Consider the following 21,969-nt stretch of genomic DNA (forward strand, 5'->3'; position numbering starts at 1 on the left):
TAGTTATTTGCACCGCGAATCCTGCAAAAAGAAAATTACACAGTTGACTTGTGATTCAAAATGAACTGATAATCCAATAAAGAACTGAGAAATGAATGAATGGCTCCATCGAACGTTAATGCAAATTGTATGGGCCTAACTTGGTCGCCTGAGAAGGATCGAACGGTTCCTCTACTTCCTCTCACACTGAGGTCCTTTAGGTAGTACCACGTCCTTCAGCGGAAAGCTATATCAAGGCAGTTTAAGAGAAGCGTCACTGTAACTTTTGCCAAGGCAGAATTGGGGAATCCTCTCCTGCTACCCTGAAGCGTAAACAACTGGTCAGTAATTGCCTTTAATGGGCTGCAAACTCAGTAATTAGCAGCATGGAGCAAATAAAGATTTCATGAAATTCATAAAGATGCCTTTCAGCACTGCAACATTTAACCAGGAACATTTATCGGATTATGTTAGTTTTCATTTGGCATATAACTCTTGGCACACAAATCCCATTCATGTGAAGTGTTTCATTGAGAAGCTTTCTTTTCATGGCACACTTTTATAAAGGATAGGCCTATGCTGCACTTAAATCATGTCGAATATGAATTATGAAGATTGCTCGTCAATCTCTCTGAAGCAACATTAGCACTTGGAGGAATGGGAAGTACCGAATGAGGAAGGATTTTTTTTTAAACTAACTAGAACAATGAGTCATGGAACTGGAGGGTTTAATGTACAGTGAGGATACGAGATGTTTTCGTGGACGTCAAGGATTCTCTTGCGAAATAGTTTGGTTGGTGACGATGACGCAGAGTCCCAGTCATTTATTTATTTTTAGGGGAAACCGCATATCCAGAAAACACTAGCAGAATTAACAGAATAAATATTGTTTTCTTTATAGGCTTTTTTTCAGATTATGGACCAGTAAGGACCCTTTGTACAAGAATTAGGAAAAAAATGCACCCGGGTTTACCCTTGACTTCTGAGTTGCGTGCTTTTTTCTTTGGACATTTTGCAGTTATCGAAAAATAGAAGAATCGCCTTCCTATTTGAATACCTTTATGCTTGGACGCAACATTGCATGAAACTTTCACCAATAACTTTTAAACACTGAAAGGACACAAGCTAACACCTAAAAGTGCGTCAGCACGTCACTATACCTATGGTACTATTTTGATTACCGAGAAACGCATGAGATCACTCCTCGATTTGGACCGACTTGCAGTTCAACTCACTTGTTTGTGTTTAGTTCTTATTCGTAAGAAAATAATGCACTTTGTGAAGACACGTCCCGCAAAATCATTCTACCGCGCAGAAGAACTAAAAAAGGGAAACTGAGATTTCCCTTCTACCCTGCAGAGCGTGTAAAACAAAGAAAAACAATGAAAACTGCAAGGAAACTTATAAAAACTATCTTTTCTGCAGTGCACAGAGAGCAGCTCATCTCATGAAAGATCAACCCACAGGGAAACACAACGTTAAAGATACTAAGATGCGGTTTTAGTACCAGTATTCTATAGGATTACAGTAATCTTCACACTCACGTTATATCCTGGCTGGAGGAGCCAAGCCTTCAAGGCGAGTACCACCACGGGGCGAATCCTCTTACTGGCACTGGGCTGACGAATTGTAGAATGAGCCTCTGTGACGTTACATGAGACCGGATATCCACATCCTTTTGATTTAGTGTGAATCCCATTGAAAAACAAAAGAGAGAGAGAGAGAAAGAGAGGACTCGTAACACTATACGTATTATGCTCGAAGTTTGCTTCGAAGGAAAGACATTGACAGCGTACTGGGCAAATTTCTGTCTCCGGAAGTGGCTATCACAATTCAGGGCACCTACCTCCCGCCCTCTCCCCCCCTTCCCCTTCCACCTTTTTTTTCTTCTGGGCGTGCTCATTATCAAATAATTCAGGTGCTTCGCGAGAACATGGAAATGCCAAAATGGAATACCAAGAAAGCTTGCAGACCACAAAGAACTTAATCAAAATTGGCTGAACGCACTTCATTTTATTTTCGCTTGTCGTAATTGTATGGTGAAACTCTCATTGGAAAATGAATGTCCAAAAGTAAGTTACCTAAATTAACAGGTATATAAAAAAAGCGATGGAGATATGATATATAATAATAATATGGAGTTGTATGCTTATTGTATGTGTTCTCACCATTCTTATATGTATTTTTCTGTTGAGTTTGAACTAGCATAACTTCAACAATTTTGAAAAAATGGCTTTGTAACTAACATAAGAAGTGTAAGATAAAGAAATGAAATTTCCAAGTGCCACTAGACAAGCATTACTGCGGCGTCCGTCCACCTTATTTTTTGACACTAGCAAAAAATGCATTTAAAGAAAATCAATAAAAAGCCTTACATTTCGTTGCAGCAGAATCCACAGAATGGATTGCTCTCTCTCTCTCTCTCTCTCTCTCTCTACCTCCAGTTGAAGTCTAGTGTGAATGGTTCAGACGTCCTCTATCCGACTGTGAATATTTTAAGACTTAAAACAGTAATTCTGCCAAACACTGCCGAAACCTCAGGCTTCTATCGAGATGGCTATTTGCCTGCGCGTCCGCACTTTTTCCTGTCAGCCCTCAGATCTTAAAAACTACTGAGGCTAGAGGGCTGCAAATTGGTATGTTGATCATCCACTCTCCAATCATCAAACATACCAAATTGCAGCCCTCTAGCCTCAGTAGATTTTATTTCATTTTAGGTTAAAGTTAGCCATGATCGTGCGTCTGGCACCGCTAGAGGTGCCAGTCTCCGACGCATCTTCATTTGACCGCATCTGGGGAGCAACTGAGTGCTGCCCGGTCGTGAACTCGTGGTTGAGAGTTTCGTACTGCAGCACATCGAGAGTTTCATACAGCATTATATGCTGTACAGAAAAATCGATTGCGCCGAAGAAACTTCGGCGCATTTTTCTACTTGTTTTTCTTCTGAATAAATATCCGTAAAGATAAGTTTGGAGTATCAGAAATGCTTCAGCAGTTCTTAAATATTCTGCAGTTATTATATTATTATTATTATTATATTGTCATCATCATCATCATCATTATTATTATTATTATTATTATTATTATTATTATTATTAGTAGTAGTAGTAGTAGTAGTAGTAGTAGTAGTAGTAGTAGTAGTAGTAGTAGTTACAACTTGAATAATCATTACTGAAAATGCCAAAAACATTGGCCAGCGACTTACGAGAATTCAAACCCCGTAGTGGAAAATTGTCATGAAACGTCAAATTATTTCTACACTTCTGTGCTTGGAAGAACCTACCTGATGGAATGCCTCTGAAAGAAACTAAGGATAAGTTTTAGTCGGAATTTCTCCCCCTCATCTTGATCGACTTAGTTTCTGGTTCTAAGTTTCTGTCTCTCCCTTCCCATGATACTTCTAAAGCGAGGAGAGGACTGTTCATTATCCACACATTTTTTTAGTTCCGCCCATGTTTTTCACTCTGTGTTTTATCTGTTAATGAGTTTGCTCGTTCGTATATCCTCTGACTGATTGATTCGTCACCTTCACTTCACTAATCCTATTGTCATTATTTTTTTTTTTTTGTTTATTACTTAGTCGGATATCCCTGATGAATCTGCTCCTTCCATGTTTTTTTTTTTTTAATAAATATGGTTAACGAATTCCTCGGTGGTTATTGAAATCTTTTATTATCATTTTCATCTTCCTTACACTTTCCTGTAAACAGAACTTATTTTTAATAAATATAGGAATCTATTTATATCCACCCACACAAACCACACCTTTGTTTTAATACACAATACTACAACATACCTTAATTATTGAGTACGCCATTTAACCAACGCTAATTTAGCTTTCTGGAGGCTTATATCACTCCTTTTCTTTGTTACTGCTTGGCTACTTTCATACCTTCGTTTTCCATGAGAATAGTATAATTTCTGACCATCATTGCTTTTCTTATAAATTCTTCGACTTGTCGACACTGGAGCCTCTAGAATTATGCAGAATGGATTGCTCTCTCTCTCTCTCTCTCTCTCTCTCTCTCTCTCTCTCTCTCTCTCTCTCTCTCTCTCTTTACCTCCAGTTGAAGTCTAGTGCGAATGGATCAGACGTCTTCCATCCGACTGTGAATATTTTAATGCTTAAAACAGTAATTCTGTCAAACACTGCCGAAACCTCAGGTTTCTATCGAGATGGCTATTTGTCTGTGCGTCCGCACTTTTTTCTGTCCGCCCTCAGATCTTAAAAACTACTGAGGCAAGAGGGCTGCAAATTGGTATGTTGATCATCCACCCACGAAACATGCTTATCCAGCGACTCCAGTCGACGTTCTACCCACTGAGCTATCAAGACTCGGCATTAACTCCGTTATATGTTGTAGTTCCTTGCAGGAGAATAGTGTTCTATATTTTCCCGGAAGTTAAACCTTCAGGTCCATCATATTGAGTAGGCCTGTCATTTTGACTCCTGCATCCTCTGTCCCTAGATCTTTTATAAACTGGTTCTTGTTGATTTCTTCTAAGACCCTCCGTTTCATCTTCATGTCTTTCCTTGTATGTTTTAATGACTCCTGTCACCTTATTAAGTTTTCTCTTCTTCTCATCTCTCAGTTTTTGCGTAATCACTCCCATCTTCATTATCTTTTTCTTCCTTCTTTTCTTGCGTGTCCTTGTAAACAATCGAATGAGGATATTTATGCATTCGTAATACTGCCACCCGCTTATGTGTTACAACATCATACGCGGAAATATCATGTAATAAATGACAATAATAAACAAAGGACCACAGAATCAAGAAATTTTTGAGGTATGCTACTTATATCCAAGCTTCCCATTGCCACCCCTCCACCCAGTAACCACACCTTTTCCCATGCAATTCAAGTCCTCATTTCCGACATTGCCATTTCACCTCAAATCGTACGTACTAAGTTAAGTATGTCTTAGTTTAACCAGACCACTGAGCTAATTAACAGTTATCCTAGGGCTGGCCCCAAGAATTAGATTTATTTTACGTGGCTAAGAACCAACTGGTTACCTAGCAACGGGACCTACAGCTTATTGTGGAATCCGAACCACATTATGACGAGAAATGCATTTCTATCACCAGAAATAAATTCCCCTAATTCTTCATTGGCCTGTCGGAGAGTCGAACGATACAGGGTCCTGGTCGTTTCGGCCGTAAGTCATTTAGGCCGTAACATCCAAACTGGCAAACGGCAGAAATGGGTATACAGTATATAATACTTTGATCACCGAGGGACTAATATACTAAACACGACGTCCCAAGAAGCTTCCGCCTTGTCTTACGGCCTAAACTTGATATGGCTGAAAGTTGTGACGGTCTAACAGGTTCACGGCCGAAGATAATACGGCCTAATCGTCCCAACTCCCGATACATACTTTAGAACCCTTAAAATGTTTCTTCCCTATCGATTCTTTGACGAAGTATTTTCTCATCCTTTTCTTTTGTGTTTATCCCTTATGACCCTGACAGCACTACTGGCAAGCCTACATTTTATTTTTTCTATCACAGAATATGCAATTTAATAAACATGCTTTTCTGCTTTCCTCATAATTTGTTCTTTTGTTTTATGCAAACATCTCTCTTTCCTCCTCATTGTATCTGTAGGTACGTACTTATACTGTCTGTTCGTCTTTATTTCTAAACCAGTACCGCTCCGTATCTACACTGGTAATTTTAGAATTGTTTAGTTTTCTTGATATGTTTTATAAATATCAGCCCACCGTCTGTAGAGAAGACGTACGTATTTCTATTTTCTATTGTTTCCTTTTCAAATTTCTATCCTAAAATTCCTTGTTATTTTGTAAGTTGACAATTAAGCTCGAATGTGGCTGCTGAGTTGAGGAGCTTTTTTGTTACATCTCTTGTTATTATAGTTGTTCAGTTCCTTAGCATATATATATTTGTTTTATAGGCAACGTAAATATCTGTTTTTTTTTTTAATTGCTGTAGCTACTGGAAGGTTGTTTAGGAATCCCAGACTAGAACGGAAGAAGATGAAGTCACGAAGTCTGGCACCGGGAAGTTTGTTTTGGTTCGTTACGTCATATTGTTACGTATGCTTTCGGTATTCCGAGAACTTGAACGTGACCGTAAATACGGCAATATCTTAAACAGTTCTTATACAGTAATTCATTGTTATCAGCATGGCTTCAAAATACTTGAAAAGCAGTGTGTTAAGGGTAAGTTAGAAAGCGTTTTCCATCATAGTAGAATAGTCTGTGTAGCGTATCCTGAACCGTATCCTAGCATACATAACTTAGGCTAGGCTGTCAGCTTGTGGTTTAGCTTACGTAAGGTATAGGTATTTTGCCACCGTATAATCGTTCTTCTGGCAAGCAAGTTTATGTCTAATGTAGGATAGGTTCAATCAATTAGAGGGAAGGGTTATGACTTACTTCCCCCCCCCACCCCCAAGCCCAGCCATGTAGCACAGCGTCAAAGGTTAGGTTGAATTAAGGTAAATCTGGTCAGGTCATATCCCCTCTAAAATGACTAGTTGGCCTACATTAACCCTGACCCCTCACTGCATTCACTCACCCCATAGGGTAGGCCAGAGTGCCACTGCCACTCTTCGTACCCAATGTTAAAGCAGGGTCTTTGGTGTGAGTTCCTCCTTTCCCCTTAACCTTGGCGAGGTAGGATACGAGACTTCGGGTTAGGTTATGGTGTATTCCTGCGAACACCACTGCACTGCCTCATTTTCTAAGGACCTTGCCAGTGCTGCTCCTCCCTGGCAATGTAGTAGGTTAGTTAAGGTAGGTTAGGTTGTGTCTCCTTGATATCCTGAGTGACTACATGCACGAGCCATTTATTATTTTATGGTTATAAAATAACAAATATTAAAATATATGAATTGTATGTATTTGCGACGACTTCTCGTGTGTTTTATGCATTTTCGACTCGTAATCTCAAACTGTTTGTTTTTATCTTTTGTAAGTTCCTTATATATCACAATTATGGGAAGTTGACCAGTGGGACACTGGGACTTTTAGTGAAGGGAAAACTAAAAATTCCATAAGCAGGACTACTTTTAAATGCATAGAGGACAAGATAAACTGTTGGTAAAATGCATGGTTCGTGGCTATAACTCAGTTTCATTTGCAAAGTACATTGTATTATCAATTTTATCTCTAAGCCATATACCAGGATGCAATGTAACTTACCTTATCTAACCTATTCTAATGTGTGTATGTGCCCCCTGGACACCCAGCCGACATGACATAGAATACTGTAATTCAGATTAAAACTTTAGGAATGCATCCTAACCTCACCTTTCTTAACCTAACCTAACTTAGGGAGACCAGGCCATATATGAATGAAGGGAACTAAGACCCTCCAGTCTAACCAGACTTAGAGCATCTTAAATCATAAAAGAGAATTGCAGAAGTTTATCCCAACTTATCCTTGAGGTATATAACTTGACTTTAGGAAGTCAAAGATTGTGTTTTGTAGAAGAGACTTTTATCAGTGGAAGGGATTACTTCGAGATGGTCAAAGATTGGTTTTGTGTCTTGGCTTTGCATGTTAGATTGATAATTGACTCGTGGTATACTGCATTATATGTAAATTATTAAGGTTGGGGAATAGTGTAGGGGCAAACTCAACCACTTCCCCACCCATATATATCTTTTTCTAGTTTTTCATTCATTTAGATATTGGTGTGTTCACCATGGTTTTGTATGAGATTGTACAGCAGGGTTCCCAACCTGGTGCTTGCGAGCACCTCTGTGCTTTCTGATGGTCTGGCAGGGCTCTTTCGAAGTTGCTAAAATCATGCTCACAAGCACCAACTCTTTGTAGGCCTAACTGCCAAATTTAAAATACCTTTCCGTCTTTTTCGTTTTATGTATATATATATGGTTTGCAATTTGCTTTGGCAAACACTGATGAGGCAAATATAGAAAACCTAGCCAAAGAAGTTCAGCATCAGGGTTCTCACTGAATTCACAAACTAGCGGAGAGGTGGACTTGTTTTATTATTATTTTTTTCCTAATGTCCAAGATTTGAAATAATTATCTTGTGTATCAGTCAGTATTCAGGAAATAATTTTTCCTATGAATTTTATTTGTTCCCTTTTTTTTCTTTGTAGTTTTCCACGTACAGGCAGCCCCTGGTTATCAGCAGGCTCATTTATCGACGATCCGGTTTTATGGCACTTGTCTAGTGACGAAAATCAGCAATCGCCGATTACCGCTTATCAGTGCCAATAATTGGGTATTGGTGCCGATACATATCTAACAGAAGCACCGATAACTGAAAATCGCAGATTTTCAGCACCAAAAAGCCCCAAAAATTGACGGTTTTCGGTTGTCGGTGATTTTTGGTTATCATCACACCGTCAGCACGGAACCCCGCCGATAACCGGTGACTGCCTGTATATCACAAAATGATTAATGTAATGAGGACTATAATTGATAATAAGCAAATGTAGTGTATGTTTTAGTTTGTTATTGAACAATAAATCTCATTTAGCTACATTTTTCTATATCAGTTTACAGTAATCTGACTTAAGAGGTAAACATATTACCTGTGAATCATTGTGTGCTGCTAAAGTACTGTAATATCTATGACAGTTATGTAAAATATCCCTGATTGGTGAATGTCAGTAACTTTGAATAAACGTCCAAGCAGTAAAAATTCATTTTTGAATCTTCAATGCAAGTAATTTAGAATTTTAGTTACCTTCAAATAAACGAAGACTAAGTCTTTCACTTACTAATTGGACTGCTTCTTAATTCCCAAACTATAAAATTATTGTGGTGCTCTCACTGTTATCCAGAAAACAGGTGGATGCTCATCAGCTTAAAAAGGTTGGGAACCCCTGGTGTACGGTATATGCTGAAAGAGAACACAAATATCAAGAGGGAGATAGGGAGAGATTTTAAATATACATTTACAGTACAGTACAGTACAAGTACTTTAGAAATAAAAAAAATTATAAGTGATAAAGAGGAGAGAGTGTTAGGAAGAGATTTTAATGATGTGTGTGTAGTACTATAAGTAACAATGATGATAAATGAGCAGGAAGAAAGATAGGTAGAGTGAAAAGTAAATATTAGCTACTATAAAATTAAATAAGAAAATGAGAAATGGATCAAGGAGACAAGAGGTGGTGAGAGATGTAGATGATGGGTGACTGTAAAAATGAAGTTCCTTGAACTAGCTATTGATTGAGTGAAAGAGACTTGCACTGTCCTGATTTGTTACCAGGCTAGTGGGGTCTGATTAAGGTGGTCAGTTTCTAACATTTTATTTCGGGAAAGTTTGGAATACATTACTATGCTTAAAAAGCCTTAGTCCTCAAATGGATTGGCACCATTTCAGCCATGCATTGTTTAATTTTTTTTTAGATGTGACCATATTAAAAATTCATCTCACCATTGAGTTTCTCTACTTGTCATACTTATCTTTATAGTATTGTACAATAAAGTTGAATTATCAGAAACAATACTTTCTTTGATGCAAAAGTTTTCAGTTACGGTCTTTTCAAGTTTTGGGAATGCAATACCGCAATAACTTCTACCTGTACTTGTTTGTAAACTGGCTTGATGCAACATCTGCATAATCCTGAGCTGCTATATTTGAATTGGAGAAACAGTGGACTTTTTTAAATATGTTATCCATACATGATTAGTAATTAATGAAGTTGCTGAAACAGCCTACAGGTAATTGAAAATTTGGAAGAGTGTATTTTTATAGATAAGTAGGCAGATAGGTTTAGAAAATAGTCTTGTAGACAGTGCAGATGATGCAGCTTTTTATCTTTTGCATCACTTAAGATATGTGCCAGATTCTTAAATTTGGATTTTTCCTAGAATGTTTTTTGATGTACTGTATAGTATGTATGAAAAAAAGGTCTAATTCATTGCCTGAATACTGACAGTGCACTTTTATTTTGGCAAAACAGCAGATGTTTGTTACTTTTGTCTTTTACTGTCTTTTATGATATGCAGAATAATTCTATTCTAAAAATTAAATTTATCATAAATTTTTCTGTTTGTGTTGATAAAGCATTGCAGTAATTGGACCATTTTGCTTTTACAGAAGCGACTAATGGATGTGCTGAAACTGAGTGTTGGCGGAGGGGTAACTTTTGTTGGTATCAATATATACATGCAAAACGAAAAATTTTACGAAACGTGGGTCATGCCTGTGTTCCGCAGGCTAGATCCAGAGACAGCACATAATATGGCTGTTATAGCTGCAAAATATCATCTGGTTCCAAAGACTAAAATTAAAGACTCAAAACTTTTGGTAAGTATGACAGTGGCCTAAAGCTAATATTTCTGAAATACAATACCTTTATATTTATTTTAGGAATTAATGTGGTTTTATTATTGTATTCATTGTGATGTGTTGCATAATTAATTTTTGATAGAGTAGTCACTTGTTTCGTCCTCAAGGAGTTACCTTCCGTGGGTCTACCAGAGCTCCGTGGTTATCAAAGAATTCTCTTATAGTTGGTCTTATGGCCAGGTATATTATGTCGTAATGATAAACACTACTAAGCATTAGTGTAAACCAAGTAACCCAAGACTAGATAAAATAGTAATCTGTGCTAGATGAGATGGTAGCCTAGCTTTAAGGCTACATATTAAGGTAATTGTGTTTTATGTAACCCACACCCTTGAGTGTGAATTGAATAACCTGGATTAGGAAGTAGCCTAGATTAGAATAAGTAAGAACCTTCAAGTGATAGCCTAGCTATTAGGTTACACATTAGAGAGTTACAGTTTTATATAGCCAATACATTTAAGAGTGATCTAAATAATCTGGATTAGGCAATACCCTATACTAGGCTAAGTGAGAACATTTTGAGAAATACCTTATTAATGGCCTAAACAGTAGTTTAGACGAAATAGCCTAGGATCAGATATAAACAATAACCTGGGCTAGATAAAAATGGTAGCCTAGCTATAGGGTTACATATTAGTGAGTTTCAGTTTTATATAGCCTATACATTTAAGAGTGATATAAAATAATCTGGATTAGGTAGTACCTTATACTAGACTAAGAGAGGACATTTTAAGAAATATCCTATTATTGGCCTAAGCTGTAGTTTAGACCAAATAGCCTGGGATTAAATATGAACAGTATCCTAGGCTTGATAAAATGATAGCCTAGTTTTACAACTTGGTAGCCTATCTGTAAGGCCACATATTAGTAGGGTTCTTATGTAGCCTGTATCCTTAAAGGTGATATAAACCTACACCAGGCAGTAGCCTAACCAGATTAAGTAGGAACCCCTTTTTAAGGGAATATCCTACTATTTGCCAAAAACATTAGTTCAGATTAAATAAAGCAGTGGCCGAATATCAGATAAAAGGGTAGTCTTTGCTAGATAAAATAGCAAACTAGATTATAAGAGGGTTTTTTCTTGTATAGTTTATATCCTTAAGTGTGATTTAAATAAGCCTAGACGAGGCAGTGGCCTAGAATAGGTTAAGCGAGAACCCTCTAAGAAATCCCCTATTCTTAGCCTAATGTAGATTATACTAGAAGCATTAACCTAAGCCATATAAAACAGTAGCTTGAGTTAGTTAAACAAATTAATGTATAGCAGTTAGCCTGAATGGCATGACATTCAAAATTGAATTTCACATAACCCTTGCAAAAGGACTAGCAGTGTATAGTAATACTGCTATATACTGGTGCCAAAACTATATATTAAAGCTACACACTTGTAATCAAATTAGCCTGTAATATTGAATATACTATCTATATAAGGATTACAGACAATTAGTACTAACTAGTTGTTAATAACAACTTGTTTTATATCACCACAGGACTGCCATTATGCAGGACCCTCAGCTCAAGTGTTCTGCAGCAAATTGCCTGGTTCGTTTTTTGCCATGTAGAATTTAGAGACAGGGCAGCATTCCCTAATACAGAATGGCGCCTGATGCCACCTTCAGCAGACATGGAGAAATCACTAAAAGAAACGGTTCTCCAACCTGTGTTTGTAGCATTAAAAGCCATAGAGGACACTACTTACCAAGTCAACGGAAAATGGATCTCTACTTCTATTTTGAATAAGACCCAAATTGCTCACAAAGTAGCCCCAGCCTTCTGTCCCTTCACTTTCAAAATAATTAATCATGTGAAGGCAGATTTTCAGAATTTTGTAGTGACTAGAAAATGAGAGACAGTGGCAGAATTAAAGCCATTTGCCACGGTATCCCAGTCTCGAATAATTCCACCAAGGAATGGGCAACGCTTCAACTCCCTTTTGAAAGGATAAAGCTCTCTCTTGGTATAGCTACTCAGCAGTTTGGGACCCCTATGAGAAGACTCTCAGAGGGGACAGCCTCAGCAGAATTTCATGCTAGGATCCGCCTCTTTAGTATTATAACCTCTACCACCTCAACATCTCCAGCCTGAGTGTCAACGACTCTACGTTAGTAGTGGCTCGTCAAGAAAGGAGTGCCTAAGAACACAATTTCTTTTTGGCTTTGTGAGACGATCAGGAGGGCATACTCTGCAGCTGGTAGAGATGACACCGGTACCTTCCGCTTGAGAGCTCACAAAGTCAGGGGCATTGGTCCAACCCTCACATTCCAGAAAAATCTGTCAGTTCCTCAGGTACTGAAAGCAGGGGTGTAGTCTTGACAGACCACTTTCACATCATTCTACCTTTGGGACATTGCCCACAAGTCCATGGACACTTTTTCCTGGCTCCTCAAATGGGACAGTTAGCAACTCTGAGGTGTTCGGTTATGGAAGCTAGAGTGATTGCCTGAATGACTGGCCTCTCCTCCTCCTTCTTCCTCATCATCCTTCTTTCACTTCCTTGGTGCAGAGAGTGGGATTCGAGCTGACACATGCTGGAACTGGCGGCCAGTGCTGGTAAGTTTATGCCTCGAGCATCTGTTCTATTTTTCTGTCATTAGATTTATGGAAGCAAACCCACTCCTTCCTCTAGCAAGAGGAGGAAGGAGACTCTGACAATAAGACAAACCCAGTACAGTACTTATATTTGCCTTACTGTCACTGACTTTTGGATTCATCCTAGCCTATTTTCGTATGAGATTACATTTCCCTCACCCATTTAAAAATGCCCAGAAGTCTGACAATTGATCATGCAGTTCCTATACTCCGATCATATGTCAGAGGCATGGTACTCTTCCTTACTCTATCAACCAGGAAGAGAAACCCTGGTGTGGCAAACTGCAGTCAGTTCAGATACTCAGATTCCTCCCTCCAACAAGTGAGTCTTTCTAATGTAAAGGACTGAGGGTTTGTAAGTAGTATAGGAACAAATCACTTATTTTTACAGGAATTTGTATTTTTCCTAACAATACAGGCCTGAGGTCCTTTACATTACCTTTCATGCCCACTTCATGCTGCCCCTCAATCTGATACCTGACCCGAAAGGCAAATTGGAATGTTTCAAAATACATTCCCTGGATACTTCATACAGCACTTAGTTCGCACGCGCGAGAAAACAACACTTACAACATTATCACCTTAATACCACTAACCCATAAAGAAAAAATTCTTAAACCACCAATTATCACCTCTGGTAACGACCGGTAAACAGCGCCACGCCCCCCTCTCCCGCTCAGCTGATCATCAGTTGTTTTCTCGCGCTCGTCGAGAGAGGTTCTCTCGGCTTCGCTTCACTTTCAACTTTAGGATTTCCTTATTCCTGTTTTGTCACCTGCTTCTTATTCCCAGTATGGATTCCAAGGATTATCGTCACAGGACTTTGACAAGTGTGACTCCAGACGAGCTGTAAAATTGCAAGACTCGGATGAGTAGCCTGTCTAATGATAGACATTCTATTTGTAATTCTATTTGTAATTGTAGAGGGGGCATTGTGCGGAGAGTAAGAAATGTGCCGATTGTGAACAATGGTCATCTGATGAGTTTGCCAGATATGTCAAACATCAAAATCTCTAGTACAAAAACGAAAATCTAAAGCTAAGACGGCTGCTATTCAAGGGGTTATCGAGGAGCCCTTAACCGAACCTTCTTCGGGTAATAGCAATGATGTTGTAAATGTTGCAGATGCTTCCGGTGAGCACCTGTCAAAATCTGATATAACTGATCTTTTTGATAAATCAGTCAGTCAATTTTCTGCATCTTTTTCGGATCAGATTGCTGAATCGATGCAGATGTCTTTTATTGAATTAGGCAATCTTTTAGATAGGGGATTAGGGACTGAAGATGATGATGTTTGTACCACTAACCCTTCTTTTTTTCAGACATTCCCCCGACTGCCTCGGTCTGCCATTCCTCTAATAAAGGAATTAATGATCCGCCTCTGCTTAACCCCCGAGAAGTGTCATGTCGGCATGGGGGGGAACCAGTTGGCCCGGTGCAGTCGGGTATTTCTTTTTCCCCTGATATTATTAATTGTATTGATTTTGTTAAAGCTAGGCAATTAGGTTTAAATATTCCTGAGCAAGTAGCTCAACTTGTTTATTCTCAGCGATCTGACGTGCGTCATGGTTCAGGTGTCGCATCTCAGGGTTTGCCGTGCAGTATAGATGCGAATCTTGATGGGTCAGTTTCTCAGGGTCATGGTGATGGTGTTTTTCCTCCGCAAGGTGTTGGGTCGTCGCAGGTTTCTCCTGCACCTGTGGTTTCGCAGGTTCGTCCTGTCATTAGGTTGTCGCAAGATATTCTTGCTTCTGGGAGTTCGCAGGTTCCACCTGTGTCCGGTTTGTTGCAGGCTTTCCCTGCGCTGGGTTGTTCGCAGGCTTTGCCTTCGTCTGGGATTGTGAAGAGTCAGTCCACCTCTGTGATTTCGGTGTCGGGTTCATTGTCTGGGTCTTCGCAAGGTGTTCTTGCTTCAGATATTTTGCAGTCTCACTCTTCCGCTTCTTTTTCGCAGAGTTCAGCTGCTCCTTGTCATTCGCAGCTTCATCCCTCGTCTGGCGAGAGTAGTTCGCAGATTCTTTCTGCCTCTACTTCTGTCCCTTTGTCTTCGCTGGGTTCTTCACTTTCTTCTCAGGCTCCTGGGTGTTCGCAGGATTCGTCCTTTCCTCCTCCTCCTCAGAAGTCGGTTGGGTTTGATTTTTCTAATTTTCAGTCTGTTTCTAATGAGGATGATGCTTCGTCTATTGGGGATTCTGGTTCTGATTCCCACTCGACGAGGTTTTTAAGCTTATTCGGGCTTTCCATCCAGAGTCCACTCCGGAACCTTCCAATCCTCCGAAAGGTTGCGCCTTAGAGAAGATTTATTCCTCCAAGGTTAAGGAGGGTAAATCAGAGCATAGAGTCAATCTTTACGATAGAATTTCGGAGGTTATCCAAGATGTTAGGAATAGATTTCAATCTTCACTATCGGAAGGTAAGGTTTCACTTTGTCCTCTTCCTCATAAGAAGAAATTATATTTAGCTCCGGATTTGCCTGATCTTGCGGGTTCTCCCGAACCTAACGTAGCTTTAGGTAGGCTTTCGGCCCCTGTTTCGCAGAAGAGGTCTTTGAGCATCTCGTATGATGAATGTTCCCGATTAGAATCTTTAGGTCGTCACCAGCTGGAAAATAATTCTTTTTCTTTCTGGCTCCTTTCCACTCTCCTTAACTTCATTAAAGAATCGGGATTCGTCCCTCCGGATCCCTCGATCTTTGAGGCTCTCATTCAGTCTTTTTCCATTTCTCTAGTTAATTCCTCCAATATTGCTGCCTCTATCGCTACCTTCCTTCAAGTCAAGAGAAGGGAAGGTATCTTATCTCATTTGCCTCCGCATGTACAGTACAACAATTCCAAAAGACCCAATTATTGTCCTCCCCCTTAGCAGGTCAGGATTTATTTGAGCAAGAGACTCTAGAAAGAGTCATTAGTGAAGTTAAAGATGACTCCACTACTTCAGCCAAGTTAGCTACTTCTAAGGCGGTCAAACTGCCCTCTTTTTCTTCAGCCAGGTTCCTCCCGAAGGCCTCTTCTGGTGGTTCTGGGGTTAATGTCGGCGCCTCTACTTGTGGCTCCGGTAGAGGTAGGGGCTCTTATCGAGGCTGAAAATCTAATTTTGTCAATGCGTGCAGGCTTCTCCAGCGCCGCAGGCCCTCCTGAAATCTCCCGTGGCGATCTCCTAGAGGACGGGGTTTTCGCCGCTAGGAGTCATTCCCTTGTCCGGTTCAGATTGGCGGCTGTCTGTCCCTTCACTGGACATCTTGGAGGGACAAAGGTGTAGACTCGTGGGTGGTGGAAGTCCTCAGGGAGGGGTATGTGATTCCTTTCCACACCCCTCCCCCTCTCTCTGGGACTCCCATCACCCTCGATTCGTATTCCCCTCTTTCCATCAGAGGGATAGCGCTGGAGGAGGAGATCCGAGCTCTTCAGCAGAAGGGTGCGATCGAGCCCACGTCTCCGTCTCAGGCTATTACAGCCGCATGTTCGTGGTGCCCAAGGCGACTGGAGGATGGAGACCCATTATCGATCTCTCCATCCTAAACACCTTTATTGTAAAGACCAAATTTCATATGGAGACTACCCAGTCTGTCCTTCAGTCCATTCGGAGGGACGACTGGATGGTCTCCATAGATCTGAAGGACGCCTACCTTCAGATTCCTATTCGTCCATCGTCACGCAAGTTCCTCTGCTTCGTAGCTGGAGGCAGGGCTTGGCAATTCAAAGTCCTGTGTTTTGGTCTTACTCACGGCACCTCAGGTGTTCACGAGGATAATGGCTCCTGTATCTGCTTTTCTCCACCAGGCCGGAGTAAGGATACTCCGGTACCTGGACGATTGGCTGGTTCTGGCTTCTTCAAGGAAGCAATGATCCGGGCAAGGGACCTGGTAATAGACCTGTGTCAGACTCTCGAATTGTTATAAATTTCGAGAAGTCCAATCTGACACCCTCTCAATCTATGACTTATCTGGGGATCAGGTTGGAGTCCTCGATTTTGAGGGCTTTCCCGACTCCCTTGAGGGTAGAAAGGTTCTTCTCAATAGCAGAAGAATTTTCTATCCTCAAGGGAGCAATCTGACATTTTAGAGGGTTCTCTTGGGCCATCTGTCTTCTCTGGCTCATCTAGTTCCTGGAGCTCAGCTTCGCATGAGGGCACTCCAACTGGCTCACAGGAGGAGCTGGGACTTCGACGATGACTCTGTCCTGATCCCTTGGGACTCGGCTTGTCACGACGACCTTCTCTGGTGGATAGAAGAGGATCGTCTTGCATCAGGAATCTCTCTCGTGACCTCCCACCAGAGCTTCTGTTTTGGTCCGGCGCCTCGGACGTGGGTTGGGCGCAAATCTGACGAACCAATTCGCCTCAGGGATTTGGTCCAGTGAGAAATCCGTCCTATCCATCAATGCAAGGGAGCTGATTGCGGTGGAGAGGGGTCTTCACTTTTTCAAGATTTGCTCAAGAGCCGAACGGTGGCTGTCTTCTCGACAACACGACAGCAATCTCGTATTTGAGACGTGGGGGGTGTCCGCTCAGTCGTTCTCAACGATATAGCTCAGAGAATCTTGAGATGGACAGAGACCTTGCAGATCTCTCTCCGCCCTCAGTTTGTTATGGGTCGCTGCAACGTGATTGCAGATGCTCTCTCAAGACCCAACCAAATCATAGGGTCAGAATGGGCGCTGGACATGGAAGTTTTCAACAAGCTAAGGAGGAGATGGCCAGTGAACATAGACCTGTTTGCAACATCGCTAAATCACCATTGCGATGCTTATATTGCGCCAACCTCGGACCCTATGGCTGTGGGGGTGGATGCGATGTTATACCCGTGGGACAATCTTCAGGCTTACGCTTTTCCCCCTTTTGCAATGATCCGCCAGGTGATCAACAAGCTGAAGTCTTCCACCAACTGTCAGCTAACTCTAATTGTTCCACTATGGCTTCAAAGGGAGTGGTTCCCAGATTTGATGGAACACCTTCTGGAACCACCTGTTCCTCTTCCACCCAGACGGAACCACCTTCGTCAACCTCATGTGCGCAGGTTCCACAGAAATCCCGAATGCTTCGTCTTCATGCGTGTCGACTCTTCAGCGATTCAGAGAGCCTCAGGGTTCTCTTCTAGAGTGGCTAAGGTCCTTAGCCACTGCAGAAGAAAATCTTCTTTAGCCTCTTATCAATCTAAGTGGAAAGTCTATAGAGGTTGGTGCACGAGGCAAGGACATTCTATTTCGCGTCCTTCCATTCCTAAGGTTACGGAATTCTTTCTGTGGTTATGGGAGCATCGTCATTTCTCTGTCCCTACCATTAAGGCTTACAGGTCTATGCTTTCAGCAGTTTTTAGATTTAAGCTACCTTCCATCAGCTCAGACCTGGCCATCAGAGATCTCATTAAAGCCTTCGAGATACAAGCTCCTAGGAAGGCTTCCTCCTTCCTTCTTGGGATCTTAATGTGGTTTTGCAAGACCTCATGTCTTCTAAATATGAACCCTTGGCATCAAAGGACCTAGGATCATGACGAAGAAGGTCCTCTTTTTAGTAGCCTTAGCCACAGCTAAAAGGGTCGGTGAGCTCCAAGCCCTTTCCTCTTCGGTCCCTTCCTCAGGAGAGGATTTAGTTCTCTCTTATGTCTCCCACTTCATGGCGAAGACGGAATCGGCTAGTAAGCCTGTTCCCAGGTCTTTTATCCTGAAGTCCCTCAGAGACTTTGCGGGTGATCTCCCTGAGGGTTCACCTCTTTGTCCAGTTAGGGCATTGTCTATTTATCTAGACAGGACTAAGGACCTCGTCCCGCGTCCAAGTGTCCTATTTATTTCTCCTAAGAGACCCAGGAAGAGCATTTCCAAAAATGCCATTTCTTTCTTCCTGAGAGAAGTTATTTCTGGTGCTGGAGCACTGGGAGGTGTAGGGGGTCCTCCTCCCAGGGCCCACAGCATTAGATCTATAGCCACTAGTGCGGCTTTTCTTAAGAATTGTTCTATCTCTAGGGTCCTGGAGGCCGCATCCTGGAGATCCAATTCTGTCTTTTCTCTATTTTATTTTAAAGATATTTCATGGAGTTTAGATGGTTGCTCCTCTTTGGGACCTTTTGTTGCTGCGGGTCAGGTCATTAATTAATTAACTCATTATTTATTTTATATATTTATATGGTTAAATATATATTTTAAAAATTATTATATTTACGTTCTGATTGATTAATAAGCAATTTATTAGGTTAAGACATTAACTTCATTATTGCAATTTCCCGCAGTATGTTTGGGTTAAGTTCTTGAGTCCCTGGCAGGGCGAGACTAACTTGACATGACTAGACTGTTCTCATATAAGAGCAAAGTGGATGTAGGGCTATGTTGCCTCCACACTCTTATCCCTGAGACTCATATAAGAGCAAAGTGGATGTAGGGCTATGTTGCCTCCACACTCTTATCCCTGAGACGTCAGACCTTCTGCACATACCTGACCTCCATGAGTCGGCAGAACTCTGAGTCTAGGTGAGTACGCAGCTTCCTTCTATTCTTACCAAGTCAATGAGTAGAATAGTTGGATAGGTCACTAATCAACCTCTAGTACGATCGATCCACCTCCAGTAAAATTTTGGGAATCAGATGCTGTATGAAGTATCCAGGGAATGTATTTTGAAATGGAATTTTCATTCTAAAATTAATTTCAATATACTTACCTGGATACTTCATACATCCCACCCACCTCCCCACTCTCAATGTTGGGATTACTGATGATCAGCTGAGCGGGAGAGGGGGGCGTGGCGCTGTTTACCGGTCGTTACCAGAGGTGATAATTGGTGGTTTAAGAATTTTTTCTTTATGGGTTAGTGGTATTAAGGTGATAATGTTGTAAGTGTTGTTTTCTCGCGCGTGCGAACTAAGTGCTGTATGAAGTATCCAGGTAAGTATATTGAAATTAATTTTAGAATGAAAATTCCATTTACATCCGGGTGGGCGGGACTCATGCTTACAGGACGGTAGTTAACTGCCTAACCACCTTGTTTGAAGTTCAACAGCCGTTTCCTGCTTCGCTGAAAGTAATTCCTAATGTAAAGGACCTCAGGTTTGTATAGTTAGGAAAATACAAATTATTTTAAAAATTTATGATTTCTTTGTTATTAGTTTGGTCACCATCGAGCTCTGATAGACCCATGGAAGGTAACCCCCTGAAAACTCAACAGCGACTACCAAAAGTAGGTTTTTCCTGTGTCAAAACCTGCTTTTTAGCACAAGTAGCTTTTCTGATTTACACATAAGTGACTTCATGGAAGAGAACTTTCTACTATAGGCTGTAGTACAGAAGGCTTTTTGAGCTTTCTTTTCATTTTGTACAGTAGATAGCCTGTTGTGTAGTATCGTATTATATCCATACAAACCATTCTTGTATATCGTTGATATTTCTTGTCAGCTGTTGCATAAAGTAGATTAGTGTCGTTAAGATCTTTTATAGTTGTAGACTATCTAGTTAAGCCATTTGAGTCTGTACTGTCTACAAACATCTTATTTAAACTATGCTATAGTATGAGTCTGTACTGTCTACAAATATCTTATTTAAACTATGCTATAGTATTGCCTGGAATTTTTTTGCATATTATTTAATAATTAAATAATCAACTGGAAAGTGAAGACTTGAGCATTCTTTCTGGTGAGTATCCCTCACTAGAGGGTACCACCAACTCATGATGTCACAGGTATCATTAATTTTCTTGGTCAGTTGGCATTAGTTCTGAGAAAGAATGCACCACTGTCTAATAATTTTTGAATAAAATGAGTGGTTCCCTATCACAAGGATATCCCCCATATGGGGCAAGTATCTGGTAAGGGACTGTATGTTGTTTTACAGGTGATCTTTACCATTCCTTTGTCCTTGTTGCATTCTTAAACTGCCTTGGTCCAATTTTCAGTGCTCCATTCAGTCCTAGAAGTCTGTTAATGTAATGTGCATACCACCTGCCATATCACATTCTCTCTCTCTCTCTCTCTCTCTCTCTCTCTCTCTCTCTCTCTCTCTCTCTCTCTCTCTCTCTCTCTCTCTCTCTCTCTCTCTCTCTCTCTCGTATGACCTGTGCAGTGTTACCTGAACAGAATTTGGTATGCACAAGTCCTTGGACAATTTTGGAAGGTGGGTAGCTGCCTCTGAGATTAACAATCCTGCCCTCACCAGTTGGGGTAGAAATGACTCTTTAGCCATGATTGGCTGCCTTCCTAGAAGGATACTCCAAAATTAAGCCAAATCAGAAGAGGCTGTATAGCTCTGTTTAAAAAACTCTTGTAGGTGATCATTCTAAAATTAAACCAGGGGTTCCCAGGGTAAAACTAAGGTAAAGTAGTGATTGTGTGGATTTGTTTGTATATGATTTTGGATGCCCAATATAAATGTTGGTACCTCAACTTAACAGAAACAGACTTAACTAGCAGATTTCACTACTTGCGGACTTGCCAATGTCCAATAAAAGTAATGACATTATTTTTACTTAGTGGAAGGTCTGGTGAGTATGATAGGGTTATCGGGCGGTGGACTGAGTGTGCCCAAGTGGACGACCTCTCATCTTGAGTGGATAATCGGACAATGAACAAACAAACGCATGCACAAAACTGAGGCTTTCTTGTTGGAATCTGTGAATATGGATGGTGAATGAGTGAATGAACACTGCACGGGACCAACACTTTCTTGGGTACCCCTTTTAGGGTGGAGGCTGAATGAACAAACGAACACACTCACACAACCAACACTTACCTGGGGTATCTGTGAGGGTGGATGGTGAATGAAGGAACATAAGCTTGTAACCAACGCTTTCCTGGTAATGTTGGTATGCTTCAGTAGTCATTTGACATTAGTTATCTGCCCAGTGAGGAAATTCTGCTGTTATCAAAGAAAGTCTGTACTGGTATTTATCATGTGAAAATCTCTTAACCCTTAAACGCCTAGTGGACGTATCATACGTCGACTAAAATTGTTTGTTGGGTGTCAAGTGGGCGTACCGTACATCGACTACAAAAAATTTCAACCTTCGGTCAACTTTGACTCGACCGAAGTGGTTGAAAAACGCAATTGTAAGCTTAAACTCTTACATTCTAGTAATATTCAATCATGTACCTTCATTTTGCAACCAATTGGAAGTCTCTAG

General features: G+C 40.8%; 2 protein-coding genes across 2 annotated transcripts in view; one reads left to right on the forward strand and one right to left on the reverse strand.

Annotated features, from left to right (window-relative positions):
- The window catches only part of LOC136842778 (uncharacterized), a 12,261-nt gene extending 10,505 nt beyond the window's left edge, over positions 1-1,756 (reverse strand). Inside the window, exons 1-2 of the mRNA XM_067110605.1 lie at positions 1,524-1,756; positions 1-21 (exon numbers count right to left, since the gene is read on the reverse strand). The exon at positions 1-21 is cut by the window's left edge and continues 285 nt beyond it. The gene's annotated coding sequence lies outside the window, so the exon portion shown is untranslated. The remainder of the gene's footprint in view (positions 22-1,523) is intronic.
- A 4,222-nt stretch (positions 1,757-5,978) lies between these two features.
- LOC136842780 (dihydroorotate dehydrogenase (quinone), mitochondrial-like) overlaps positions 5,979-21,969 on the forward strand; it is a 34,275-nt gene continuing 18,284 nt past the window's right edge. Inside the window, exons 1-2 of the mRNA XM_067110607.1 lie at positions 5,979-6,165; positions 10,032-10,241. Of these exons, the coding sequence (XP_066966708.1) occupies positions 6,130-6,165; positions 10,032-10,241 (246 nt within the window). The 5' untranslated portion in view covers positions 5,979-6,129. The remainder of the gene's footprint in view (positions 6,166-10,031; positions 10,242-21,969) is intronic.

Source organism: Macrobrachium rosenbergii, chromosome 10, assembly GCF_040412425.1.
Source record: "Macrobrachium rosenbergii isolate ZJJX-2024 chromosome 10, ASM4041242v1, whole genome shotgun sequence".
Classification (NCBI taxonomy): Eukaryota; Metazoa; Arthropoda; class Malacostraca; order Decapoda; family Palaemonidae; genus Macrobrachium; species Macrobrachium rosenbergii.